This window comes from Anas platyrhynchos, chromosome 3 (assembly GCF_047663525.1).
Source record: "Anas platyrhynchos isolate ZD024472 breed Pekin duck chromosome 3, IASCAAS_PekinDuck_T2T, whole genome shotgun sequence".
In the NCBI taxonomy this organism is placed as follows: domain Eukaryota; kingdom Metazoa; phylum Chordata; class Aves; order Anseriformes; family Anatidae; genus Anas; species Anas platyrhynchos.
Genome location: NC_092589.1, coordinates 57698408 through 57712785, shown reverse-complemented (window position 1 = coordinate 57712785; position 14378 = coordinate 57698408). Strand labels below are relative to the sequence as shown.

Sequence of the window (14378 nt, the reverse complement as noted above, 5' to 3'; positions counted from 1 at the left end):
AGAGAAAGTTCAAATTGCTCAACATAATCTGAGTAGCAACTGCAATTAATAGAGACTACTTTTCACCAATTCTTCCTACGCAGGAATATGAAAACTGGAACTCTGGGATTAACTGCCACTAAGACACTCAAGAGACAAAAGATGTCCTTGTTTTTCCCCCACACACCCACAAGAAAAGGATTGCCTTCAGAGCTGTACCTGAGCAGTTTATATTTGGAAATGAAGGCTTTTGTGCATCCGTGCTGTGGACACTTGTAGGGGCGCTCCCCTTTGTGCGCGTAAGTGTGGACTGTGAGCTTTTCAATGGAATCAAATATCTTCCCACAAAGTCGGCAAGAGTAACTGTCTGGCTGCTTCACTTCTTTTCCCTTCAACAGTGAAGACCGGCCATTTCTCCATTTAGGTATAAACCTCACAAGAGCATCACAAGTGCTTCCTGAGCTGGCACAGCTAAGCTTTGCAGCAGAGGAACAAGAAATGGTCCCATAGCACTGAGTGATGCTTTTGCCTAATGCCGATCCTCTCAGTTTCCCTTTAAGTTTGCTTTTTGCTTTTACAGGTCCCAATTTATTTGGTGGTCTGAACCTTGTGGTAAGGACTCGGTCTTTATTGATGCACTGGTGAGATTCCAGCAGAGCAAAAGTTGCAAAAGCGCTTCTACAACTGGAGCATATCCAAGGGTCTACAGGCTCTTTCTGCAATGAGAACAGAAGCAGGTCTTTCTTATTAGCCATTCTAAGGAAAGGTCATATTCTTCTCACTGACACTACATCTTCTCCCGGGCTTTCCTAAGACCTGTTGTCCTTAGTGATATTTACTTGATTTTACTACCACACAGCTGTTCAGCTGGAAAAGGATGCTCTCTAGGAGTCTAGCAACTATAAAAAAAAAAAGAAAATGGTTGGCTGAATACTGATTTTCACATTTTTGTTTAGCATTTACAGCAGAAGTACTGAGTCCTTCAACATTTGTTCATCTCTGTGTACTGAATTTCAAAGTCTGTTTGTTCCTATTATGGAACTACTTATAAAAGCAATTGAGAATTGTACTTTAACCTTGGACTGACATAATTTATCTGCTATTGCAACCAAACAAAAATCCCAGAGCTGGGACCTGTCTAATTGGATGGGTTTCTGCACACAAATGTAGTTTAGCCACACACAATTTCTCTATGTTTTGGGCTGACTCCATGCTGCTTGCCCCTTTACCAGAAAGCAATTGTCAATGCCCCCAGGAGAGATTTCTTCACTCAGCTTGACATTTGGCATTAGACTTTCTTAAACTCAGTAAGTTACAGCATTGGGGATATCAAACCTATCCTAGCTTAAAGGCATTAAAACAACTTTTTAAAAATTTATTTTATGCAATGTATTATTTGGAATTATTATTTCTGTAGAAATAAGAGCTCTACTGGATTCGCTTGAATTTACTTTGAATATAGAAATTTTAAAAATTCAAATTAAAAACAATTGTAAAAAGCAACAAAACCAACAGTCACTGATGAAATAGACTTTGAAACAATACACAACTGTGTACTTCCTTAGCTGTCTCTGTATTTCACTCATGCTTCTTATAAAGCGTCTTTGCTTTCCCTTGTTCTTGGGTTAGCTTGCTTTAGAGAATATGGTAACGCTATGCCCACTCTGTCTTTGTTCACAGACAGAGCCTTTCTCTCTCATTTCTGTCTTATGCTATGGCCCTCCCAATCCTTCTTTGCAGACCGTATAAAACCTTCAATGCAAGTGAATTCAATGCAAGTGCATCCTGGAGCACAAGTCCTCTGAGAAGCGGCTGAGGGAACTGGGGGTGTTTAGTCTGGAGAAGAGGAGGCTCAGGGGAGACCTCATTGCTCTCTACAACTGCCTGAAAGGAAAGTGTAGGAGCTGAGGGTCAGCCTCTTCTTGCAAATAATTAGCGATAAGACTAAAGGGAACGTCCTCAAGTTGTGTCAGGGAAGGTTTAGGTTGGAATTTAAGAGAGGTTTCTTCTCAGAAAGAGCAGTCAGGCACTGGAACAGGCTGCCCAGGGAGGTGGTCCCTGGGGGTGTTTAAGGAAAAGTTGGATGTGGTGCTTAAGGACATGGTTTAGTGGGTGACATTGGTGGTAGAGTGATGGTTGGACCAGATGGTCTAGCAGGTCTTTTCCAACCTTAATGTTTCTGTGATTCTATTCTATGCTCCTATGAATCAATGGGGTTGCTTTTGCTCCATGGAGCACCTCTGAATTCCTGGTTCAATCATACTCCCTGTTTAGCATTTCCTTCTAGTTTACGTATCAATATTCACAGTCACATTTTCAATACTTAGGTACCTTTTGCGTCAGTTTAGGATTTCTTACTATCATACAAAGGGAAAGGTATTGGGATTAAAAGAGTTTTTTAACCCAGGAAAGACTGAAATAACCAATACATTATCTGTCCAACCAATCACAGTGTAACAAAAGGGAACTGGTGAGAGAAGTCTGAGGCTGGACAGTTTGGTTACCTAAAAAACAATGCCAAACTTAAGTCTTTCCAACACATCCCACTGGAATCACTAATTCTGGATACTTCTAATGGCTCCACTGGATAACAAACACAGGAGATGATGAGCAGCCTTTTCACACATAGCTGTTTGCTTAAAATTGCTCTTGGCTTTGTGTTAGCCACCTATTCTATGACTTGCTCTAACATCACCAGAGTTTCATAATCAGACTGAGCATGTAAGTAAGCTGTAATTTACTATGTCTGTTGATGGCTTGAATGCAGATATGGGGTACTTACTGCTACTGGAGGCAAAGGACAGACATCAGTTTCTTCTTTAATGAAGACTGCAGAAGCTTCCATAAATTTGGCATAATCGGCAGCATACCATACTTTCAATTCTGTGTGGGGTTCAATTGGCTGTGAATGGAAAACAAATAGTTCACATTTACTTGTGTGAATTTTTCTACTAAAAAATAACACTGTAGTGAAGACTGGGGGGAGGAGAAGGTACAATTTGTTATCATTACCCAAGCTGCATCAATTGAATCTGTTTAAATTATCGATAACTTAGTTACAAGAGTCAAATGCCTTGTGAGCATTACTATTCAGAATCACAGAATTTCTAGGTTGGAAGAGACCTCAAGATCATCGAGTCCAACCTCTGACCTAACGTTAACAGTCCCCACTAAACCATATCCCTAAGCTCTACATCTAAACGTCTTTTAAAGACTTCCAGGGATGGTGACTCCACCACTTCCCTGGGCAGCCTGTTCCAATGTCTAACAACCCTCTCAGTAAAGAAGTTCTTCCTAAGATCCAACCTAAAACTCCCCTGGCACAACTTTAGCCCATTCCCCCTCGTCCTGTCATCAGGCACGTGGGAAAATAGACCAACCCCCACCTCACTACAGCCTCCTTTAAGGTACCTCTAGAGAGCGATAAGGTTGCCCCTGAGCCTCCTTTTCTCCAGGCTGAACAAACCCAGCTCCCTCAGCCGCTCCTCATAGGACTTGTTCTCCAGGCCCCTCACCAGCTTCGTCGCCCTTCTCTGGACCTGCTCAAGCACCTCGATGTCCTTCTTGTAGTGAGGGGCCCAAAACTGAACGCAGTACTTGAGATGCGGCCTCACCAGAGCCGAGTACTTGGGGACGATCACCTCCCTAGCCCTGCTGGCCATACTGTTTCTTATGCAAGCCCACTGGGGTTTGACACTTTCACAGTTTCTAAAAGCAGATATGAGTATGAACAGAGATTTTACGGGGAGAAGTAGAAGTAAGGGTGCCTCAGCCTCATGACTTTCGCTCTGAGAGAAGTATTTGTCTGGGATGTCCAGGCATCCAGCAGTCTTTCTAAGCAATATGCCATGCCTGTTCCTTGGTATCTTGAAGCCCCCTGGACATAACACTTAATTGTTGGGTACAGTCAAAAGAAAAATGTAGAGTGAATGCACAAGAGCTTGGATGCCTCCTGGATGTGTCACACTTACTGAGCATGGGTGCAGAATTAATATGTGAACTGCAAGTCAAACTTGCACATTTCTGGCAAGACAGCTAAGGAAGTTCTTCACACTTGCTGGCTCTAACAGGCCAGGCTTGCTATGCACGTGCTAATTGTACCTCTGCTCTTATTTCACTGAAGCCTTCCTATGCAGGACTAAGGGAGCCCATACTCTGCAGTCTCCCATCCAGTCATGCCTGCACAGATCTTTTTGGGACTGGACTATGACCTCCTCTTACAAATGCTTTCAGCCAATTATACAGCAAACAGAAAAAAGAAAGGTGAATGGTTATACTCACTGGCTAAAAATCCATTATGTACATAGATGCAAAGGAGAAAGGTTTTATGACTTCCTGGCCCTGTACACTGTTTTATTCATCTATCATCAAAACTAAACCAACCAATCAAACAAACAAAAAAGCAATCGCACAACATTGTAATAGGTGTACAGCCAATCTGCATTGTACTTGTAGTTTTATTTTGAGCTAAACTAAACTTGTGCCACTGAAAAGAACAAACTAGCCTGGAAGGACAGCAGCCAAGTCTTACTTCACATAATGTGACGTCTTGAAGTGCACTTATTATATAACATCAGTATGGCATAAGCATGGCAGGTAAAAGATAACAGGCTGTGAACACTAAATGGTGACAGATAATTGTGCGCATAATGTCCAAAACTGAACTTTTGAACTCCCAGGCACAAACCTACTTATTAACTACAGCCATTATGGGTTGGCTGTGACTTCTAATAACACCTAGTCTAAACTGAAGTGGTCTGTGGTGAATCTTCCAATTAATAAGGGACGTGAAGCAGAACCACCAATTAGGAGGCCAATCACGCACTGAGCTCCTGCATAGTCTTTTTAGATGGAGACAACTAAGCCATCAGGAAGAGAAACTTGGAAATGGGGGAGAGCCACAGAGACACGTGTCTGGGGCTGCCCTGGGCCCTTGGCCAGTGACACCACAAAATGGCTGCACAGCACGGTACCGCCAGGACTTCCTGCCTGACCCTCCTGGACCAGCAGCAATCTCCCCCATGGGAAGTTGAGACCTAGCAAATGTGACTTTGTAGGGGAAGCAAGGGAATGAGTGTGAGAAATAATCAAGTAAGGTGAAAGCCCTCATCTCAGTTTTGAACCTCTAGTGTCCTAATCTTCTACAGGATATCATTTACACTGTTTCACCTGTGGTAATAACAGAAACCTATGACAGCACCCACAGGAGATTCTCCTGTGATCAAACAGACAGCAAGCCTGGATTATTTTTACTTCCTCATAATTAATTCATTGCTTTTAAAAACCACTCATTTCTAGGGACTGCAGTCAGTAGATCAGCAAGTACACCAACAGTGCTGTCAGTAGGCCACTTAGACATCTACATACCTGTATGCTTTTGTGCTGTAGTTTCATGTTACTGAAATTTTTCTACCTTTATTCTAAACTGATATCTCTGTAAAAAAGTGGAGAGAGGAGCCGATATTTCTACTCCCAACTTAACAGAATATATTCAAAATATCTTGAGAAAATATCTTCATAACCAGCCGTAAGGCAGCCTCACAATGTGACCAGCAGGGTGTGCCTAAGTGTAGCAAAAGGCCATCACCTTACTGACCTGGACACTGTCTGCAGGATGTGATGGCACCATGAATGGTACTGGGATTTAGGAGTGAGAAAAGGAGAGTAACTCCCCATGATGCATAGTAAGGGTTCCAAAACACATTGCTCATCCTAAAATACTTTTCATTTTAATATATAGGATGCAACTCTCCATTAATGCCAATGAGCAGTACTGTAGAAAACAGCAGTGAGCTGTTTCAATACAGTATTTAAATTGTAACAGAAACTTTAAGTTATCAATTTGTAACTACAGTTTATTAGAAAAGCTGCTGTGCATGCTTTCCAAATACAGTATTATTAATCCTAACAGTTTTACATGTACAGCGTGCATCTAAAATCACATACTAAATCTGAAAAGGTATTGACTGTATCATAATTTGAAGCACAGCCTAAACATTGTCACAGATTGGTATATACTGCTTTACATTGATTTTTTAATTGCTTTATTATTCATCAAAAGGCAAATATACCTAACATTGTTATAAAAGACTTTGAAGATATAGAGTGTTATCACCATTATTTACTCTCACACCATCACTGTGTGATAAATATTCCCACAGTAACCTCTTTTGACTAGTATCCTATACTTACTTTTATGTTCCTCACTATACTATACAGGTATTTACTTAGAATATAAAAGAGGAAATTAAGGAACGTTCAAAATACAGACTTCAGTTTCCTAAACGAAAGAGTTCTGATTTAAAAAAAAAAAAAAAGGCAAAAAAAAAAAAGCTTTGATTAGAAATTCTGTTCTGATTAAAAGTTCAAGTTCTGATTTAAATAAATAAAAATAAAAATAAAAATATGTCTGGAAAATCATACTTAAAGAGGCTATTTAATATCCTGTTTCTGAGCACCTGGTAATGTGATCAGAACGTACAATGTGTCCAAAAACACATTGTAATACAGGACAACGTAATAAAGGACAGAAGTGTGTGTGTGCTTTCCTAGAAAAAGTACTGTCGAATATAACACTGCTAGATAATCTCTCCATGTGCCTACTAGGAACTGAAGAGTAGTAAGACTTTACAGCATTTATATTTAAACACCTCCACCACAAATGGTATTTCTTTATTTCTCTGCTCAGTTTCTTCACTGCCCACAACAGTATGTACACATTGCCTTTTACTGGAAAACCCCATACATTGCTTGCTTTACTATGGATTAAGTGACATAAAGGGTGGTATGTCGTAAAGCTCCAGTTGAATATAATAAATCTTTCATCTGTAAAAGGGTTGGTCTTTCAGAATCTTTGTTGGTGAACTGCCATGTGAGTGACAGGTGAAGCAATGTGGGTTTAAGTACCTTAACAGTCGTGAAGTAGACTTCTCCACAGTGCTGATAAGCCACAAGGGTCTGTTCTTCTTGGTTCCGGGCTAGCCGGACAAACATCATCCAGTTTCCACAGTCTTCATTGGGAGTGTCCAGAAAGTACTTCCCTCCATCTTTCAACACCTGAAATTAAGGTGGAGGATGGGAGAAAGAACAGGATAAAACCCAGTCCTGTACAGAGAAACATTAATTTTCTTTAGCTTGGAGTCAGAGCTACTAGTTATTTACCTTCTCTCAGAGATACATTTGCTGAAATCATGGTTGTTTTGAAATAGATCACTTTCAGAGAACACCATGTGCAAAAGAAAGTGAAGAATGAGTACCTTCCGAGGCGCCCAACCACTAAAATAGCTGTAGGCCTTTGTATGTATTTCCAATTTATATTTCTCATTTTTCTATGTTACATAAAGATAGTATTATAAGAACTAAGTGCAAGCAGGTAGGAAGATAAGCTTTGTGCCTTAATGTACTTCCTGAGTACTTGATAATCTCAAACTTTAGTGATGCATTAATGCTGTGTTTTGCATTGAACAATCATGCAGCTTGTGTAATAAGTCCAAAGAGGCAACATACAATATAATGACTTTTTAACAGTCATCTCATTTTCTCCTTAACAATGTAAAAATAAATACAAATGAACAGTTGTGCTAGAAAGATCCTTCTTTTTGCTTTACTTCATTCCTCCTTTCCTTTGCAAGAGAATGCCTCTACAAGGCAAATGCTTCCGACCTTTTCATACAAGACAGTTGCTTTTTCACACTCTCTGGAACATGGACAGTTGAAGCTGCAACACAGATGTCAGCACTGCGTGTATCTGTTCTAATCTGTATCTATGCTAATAATTAATTGCAAAACAAGTTTCATTTCCATTGATTCTGGGAACTACTTTACCTAACTTTGTCATGTTTCCAAAGAAAATACCTTCCTGATGGTCAGGTCCTGGTTTGATTGCATTCAGAATGCTGCTAGAGAAATGCCAAGGCAGCTACTGCTGTCATGTAGAAAATCTGGGACTGCAGTCTCTTTTTGTGAAGAAACAGCCCTTTCATCAGTCAGAGCTGTGCTTATCAGAGTGCACTTTAAAGCAAACTGGGCCGACTGATAGAGCATAGGGTGTGGTTTACAATGGCTTGGTGGAGAGGAAGGAACTGGGTGATTAGCTCATCCATGCTCACGAACTCACTAGAGATGTACCTTTTCTGCATTTGTAAGAATTACAGCGTCATGTAAGGATGGAAGAAATTTAGTTATGGAGAAGAACTGGTATCAACGTGCAAGGAAAATCCTACAGCAAAATAGTATTCCTTTCCTGGCAGACCACTCACATGAATTTCATGTGCAAATGAAATCTACACCAATTACTGAAACTATTGCTTTCATTCTCAAATGAAATTACAGGAGTATCTGCATCTATGCCTTCCTCCACAGCAGACTGTTTTCCAGTCCCAAGCTTCTGAGGAAGTTCAAAGGAAGACATACAGCATGTCGTGGGACAGCTGCTGCCAGCCTCTCTTGGAGGGTGAAAGGCTATGCTGTGCAATCTAGTAATATGATTTAACTTCATAGATGGAGATCAGAAGTACGATTAATTAAATAGATTAGAAGGCAAGTTGCCCGGTTAAAATGAATACAAAATGTTAACATGAAGTACATATGTGTCTTTAAGTCATAGGGCTTTTACCTGCAGGACTAGCCTACTCTCATCATAGCGGGTCAGTTTTGTAGACAGTTGACCAACATAAGGACCAAACTGTGTTCTCTTCTGTATTACTTTCTTCGCAAATACTCCGAGGACTGTGAATGAAAAACAAACAAATAAATAAATAAACAAACAAACAAGACCAGTCTAATATTAATACAAGTGTAATTAGCTATTTCTTGTGTAATTACAGCTATGAAAATGGAGACACACAATAGTGCTGAACATACTAATTTTTCTTCTAAACTAATAAACCAGGTAAATCATTCAAAGGCTAAGAGTCTGAAAAGGATCCCAGTCTTTAAAGAGGCTTTTTAAAAATGGGACTTACACTGAATACAATTTGCAAAAGTGCATAAAACCCATGACAAGACATTAACATGCAATGCTCAAATGTGCTGATACTCTTCAATGTACAAGCTGATGTTATCATAGTGCTGTACTTCTTGGTATAATTGACCAGGCTGTCATCTCCCAATATGAGAGGAGAGGATCTATGAAAACTCAAAATTATCCATCTTGCCCATTCTAATTTAATACCAATGAAGCAACACAACAGGCACCTTGCCATTCTCTTTATGAAATGTTATCTACACAAAACTACGTTACACAGGTATCTGTGCAAGATTTGCACACTGAGCATGTAGTTCCCTTGCTCAAATGTGGGCATTTGAGCTGTCCTGCCATCTAAAGGAAACAAACAACTGTCCTTCAACAATGTGAACAGAAGATGCTGTAAAAGGTACATTAGCACCTTGTGTTCTTTTGAGTCCGCAGGGGGTGGGTGGTGAATGAGGGATGCTATTTACCATTTTGTTTCTGGCCTTTTATTGAATACTCTTTCCTGTTTTGCATGCTTGGGGAAAAGAAGAGATAGGTAACATAGTACATGGCTGTTACCATTAGATACAAATTCAACATTCATTAGACACATATCACCTCATGAGAACCAACTGATTGCTCACAGTTCAATGTCACACCAGCTCTGGCTAATGTCCTGACATCAGTCTATGCATTGAGGTTACTAGCAATCAGTCATAAAAAACAGTAGCTGAGTCTGAGCTTTGGTAACACTCAGCTTCACACAGTACCCAATTAAGTTACTCATGAAAACAAGCAAGTGTTAGTACAGCCAGTGGCCTCCTCTTTCCCAAATGTGGGGAAAAGAGCAACAATACTTACTCTGCTGGTTTCCAGCTCGCAGCTCCAACACTCGCAAAGTAAGGTAATGAGGTAGGGTAAGACGGGCTCGGCTAGGAATAACCCTGTCTTTAGCCTTGATGAGTGGTCCATGGAGTTTGCATTCTCCTATAAGGCTCTTACCGCAATCCTCACACCCTAAAAATCCAGAAAAGAGAACACATTATTTAAAATGCTGTGCTACTCTCCAATTTTGTCTCTTCTAATTTTCTCACCTGAAAACACAGCTTAAATTTTCTTTTTTTTTTCTTTTTTTTTTTTCTCTTTATACCACTATTCTACATTAAGTAGCGAAAAGATTATCTGCAAACCAAAAGTGAAATAGGAAGGTTTGAAATAAGACCTCCAGTTTGTGCATTCCCTCCTGTGCGCATTGGTAAGTCCTGACTCCAAAACTTATACAAAGCTCACTCTGAGGTGTTGCAAACAGTCCCTTTGGAGACCAGGATGACAGGAAAACTGGAGCTCACAGTATGCACACCTTTAAATCAAGGTGTATATGAGAAAGGCAATGTTACTAGTAATAACCAAAGAAACTTGCAGAGATCCAAGCAGCCCAAGAAAGATCACTGTGACTTTGTGAGCTTACACATACCCTTTTTAGTTGGAGATGAGACCTTTGGTGTAACACAGAAATGAATATGATAGGTGTTTACAGCCACAACTCAGGCAACAGCCACACAAGGTAGCCTTCTTAGCATGGGCAGCCTATGGAAAACACAAGGGCACACCACATTTCCCAGTGACCTTTTCTTAGTAATCACATCTGCAGGACACACAAACCATCCAGAGAAGTCACTAATGAGAAATACATGTCTGCAACCACTGACTTTCTCCCAGCACAGTACAGTATTTTTGGCACAGTGTAGCTCAGACTGGTTGCCAGGGAAACTCGAATTGAGCAGGGACACAACCCAGCAATGATACTCTTCAGCAGAAGTCATCCAGGCAATGGAGTTACACAGGCTGATGGGGAAAATATTGCACAAAGCCTTTTTATAGACAGTAGAAACCAAACCAACAACACTTTATGATTAAAAGGTAAAGATGATGTTGGTCATCCATGACCACCTTGCTTTGTTCTACTTCTGACAACTCTGTTGAGCAAGTCTGATCAAGTAAGTGGCAGTAAGCAATGGAAGGGGGAAGCCAAGACAGCCAAGAGAGTTCAAGGGAGCCATGGGAAGCTGTAGCAAAGACTGGGCTGGGAGAGATGAGGCTTCACTGCAGGTGGGAGCTAGTACCCAAAGAGGTCCAGGGAAGCATAAGCACTCAGAAGACACCATCTGGAGAGACATTGAAGACAGGCTTAGAGAAAGGATGGTAGTGACACAGATGCAATATTCAGTGTGGCTCCAAAAGGTTTCCATTTGAAAACACAAGAAGGCAGTAGACACACCTCAAGAGTCTGGTCCAAAATCTCCCCAAATAAGTCTGAAGTGTTCCTACTGAGTTCTCTGGTGTCTCCACTAGCTGTAAATGAGGAGGTAGACCTACATATTGGTCAGTATACAGTAGTAGACAATATGGCAGTAGTCCATATTTTTCAATACTCTGGGGACCATATAATAGTTTTCTTTTATCATGGCTCCCAGGTGGCACACCGGCACTACGAATAACTGAAATCCATGACTTTTTTTTTCTTTTCTTACCGTTACAGATAAAGAACATGCCACTCTATAGTCATCACTGCGGCATCACCAAATGCCATACTTTCAGTTATCATTGAAAATGCACAAAAAAACACACCCTAAATACAGCCGCAGGACAGATTTTTCTAATTACACAGCATTTTATGTACCTGAAAGTCCTTTACAGCTAGGCTGCAAGGAAAATAAAGTATTTTCATGGTGATTTAACATAATAGGCTTTTAAATAAATTACCAACAATCTATGTCTTCTGAGGGCAACCAAGCTATTAGGGGTCCTCTACCAGCTCCCTAGGCTTACCTAGAATAATAGCGACTTTGTTTCAAGTTACACAGCTCCTGCTTGGAGAGTTGTTGTATGCAAATAGCTGAAAAACATTACCAAAAGCAAAAGGGAGACAAAGAGCCGCTGTTAGAGGGAGGATGTATCTAATCATAAAGTACACGACCTTATCACTCCCTGCCATGCCTCTGTGATTCATCGCCTGAATGCCCAGCTCCTGAGCAAACCTTGCAGCCCTCCCGGGGCAGTGCCACCATGGAGGCCCCAGGGCAGGCAGCGGGTAGGCGAGGAGCAGAAAGCAGGGGAGAAGGACACAGCAGGCCTCCCTTCAACCTGCCTCCAAATCTGTTACTGGTATCCTGTCAGTTAAACCCTGCTGCCATGCAAGCAGATGGTATGGTTTGAAGTGGCCTGACTGGGAAGGTTCATGATTAAATACTCCCAGAGATATCAGTAGCAACCACAAGACGAGCTTGGTGAAGGCCCTGCTGATGGGTGGTGACATCCCCACTCCTGACTGAGGCACTCGCCACCACCTGCAGGTGCCGTCACAACCACAGAGCTGACCTCCCAACCAGCCTCCGTCCACACTGGGAGAGGATTTGGTTTCAAAACAGAAATCTAACAGTCTCACATGGAATTTTAAAACACACACATGGAGGGTGCTCCCTGAAACTGAAAATATGGCTAGCGCAAAGAAATAGTTGCCAGAAAGGTGCCTAGCCAAAACCTGGGACACCAGGGTGCTGGCCTGGAGAACATGACCAAACAGCAGACTCCATAGCTGGAAGCAGCTCAGAGTTAGGACACTGCTATAAGTTAATTAGCTTTCCCACCCACTTCAGCCAACACCCTGGCAGCTTGGTACATTTGGGTTCATGTACTTGTTAAGCACCTTGCTGGGGGTGAGTCTGGGCTGGTGTCTCTGCAGCACCTCCAAACATCCAGACCTGCCCAACGCTTGCTTTAGGACTGCCTGCGTTTTGATGTGGGATATGGAAGTTACCAGCTAATTTAGCAGTTTAACAGACATCCTGGAATTACATGCACCGCACAGTACTTCTCACCCCACGCTGGCATGCTGGTAGCCCGACTCTGAATGTATTGCACACTGAAAATTGCTGGGTGTGCCAGAAACATGGGATTGGGCCACTGCAAGTATAACTGCTGAGAGCACCCACTGCCTTAAAAAGTTCCCCTGAGGAGTGGGGGTCTTTGCTATTTCTTCCCCAATAACTAACAGTGCAAAACTGTCAAATTCATGATCTTCCTTGGAGGTAGTTAAGGACCAGCTCAGTCAGGATCCCTTGTATTTCAATGATAAATTGCAAGGCAAAAAATGTATCAGCTTTGTAGCTACACTGTGGCACCAGTTTGCAACACTCACACAGATTTTATGCCCTGTTTTCACTTGGCTGCTTAGGTAAAATGTTATATATATATTTTTCACACCCTCTAAGGTGTTCTGAACCATGAAGCATCCTGTTACAGGAGCAACACACACCTGGCAGCATTAGCACTAGGTATAAAATGCAGTCTGATAGAAATTCTTCACTCTTAGTGAAGATTTTTTTCTGCTTTTTGTTGGGAACATTCGTATATTGCTTGGTGGTTTTACAGTTTCCCTGCTCCCTTAACTTATATTTACACAAACAAGATTGATGGATTCTGTGTCATGTTTACAGAAATACTTGATAATGCGCAAGCCTGCAAGGGACTAATAGAACTGCCTCTGTTCCTCTGCTTTGCTGCTACTTAAATGAGTAGGCAACAAAAATAATACAAACAAATTCACGGGTACTACAAGTCTTTTAAAAGCAAAAACCAGATCATGCCATTTACTGTAACTTCAGAGCAGCAGTGCTATGTTGTCCCCTACAGGGTACTTGTTGGTTCTTTCTCTGTGCCTGTAAAGATTCTTACACTGATCCAAATTATGCCCTTTTTAGCTACCTGCAGATGAAACAGCACAAGCTGCAGATCCCGTACCTGGTAGGATTTTTATTCTGCTGCATGCCATGGGGCCAGCTTCTGCCTTGCTGCTAGGAGGCATTGCCAGCAGCCACAGTGCCCACGGGAGCGGCTCCCACCCACCAGCTGACCGCAATGGGCTGACTGCGACACCAACACCATGCCCGTGGCTCACCTGCGCCTTTCCCACCGTGGTGGTGCTTGCCCCTGCTCCAGGTGGAGGTGACAGCTCTCTTCTGCCAGCACTGCAGACCACAGCCCAGCCTGCTTCCCTTTCCCCCCGGATGACTACAGGGCCGCCTGCCCTGCTCGGGGCCGAGCTCCTGCGGGTAGCAGCAGCCAGCTGGGCTCGAGCACGGTTACCAACCTCGTATTTCCAAAACGGCAGCACGGTCCCCGTGCAGTGCCACCCCCACAGGCACAAGCCCGGCCTCAAGGGAGAGCTCATTAGCGTGGGCAAGGCGCCACGGGCCGCGGTTACACAAAGTCCGGTTGCAGAGATAACGGGGCTATACATAGCTATACTAGGAACAGCAATCTCTGCCGGGAGAGCCTGAGCATACCACCAGCTCCTTGGCCAATCAGCCGTAGAGCAAAACTTTTTAAAAATTGGTTTGCTAACAACCAGATCCTTATCAGGGCAGCCTTCCTGCATCTTCTCCAA

General features: G+C 42.2%; 1 protein-coding gene across 4 annotated transcripts in view; it reads right to left on the bottom strand.

Annotated features, from left to right (window-relative positions):
- Positions 1-14378, bottom strand: part of PLAGL1 (PLAG1 like zinc finger 1) — a 47531-nt gene that overhangs the window by 3650 nt on the left and 29503 nt on the right. For 3 of the 4 annotated variants that reach the window (XM_038176562.2, XM_038176563.2, XM_072035955.1), the window contains exons 3-7: positions 9794-9949; positions 8594-8706; positions 6886-7035; positions 2762-2881; positions 199-695 (exon numbers count right to left, since the gene is read on the bottom strand). In XM_038176562.2, coding sequence (XP_038032490.1) covers positions 199-695; positions 2762-2881; positions 6886-7035; positions 8594-8706; positions 9794-9949 — 1036 coding nt within the window. Of the gene's footprint in view, positions 1-198; positions 696-2761; positions 2882-6885; positions 7036-8593; positions 8707-9793; positions 9950-13889; positions 14097-14378 lie in introns of those variants that run through there. The other variant, XM_038176564.2, reaches the window with a different exon arrangement.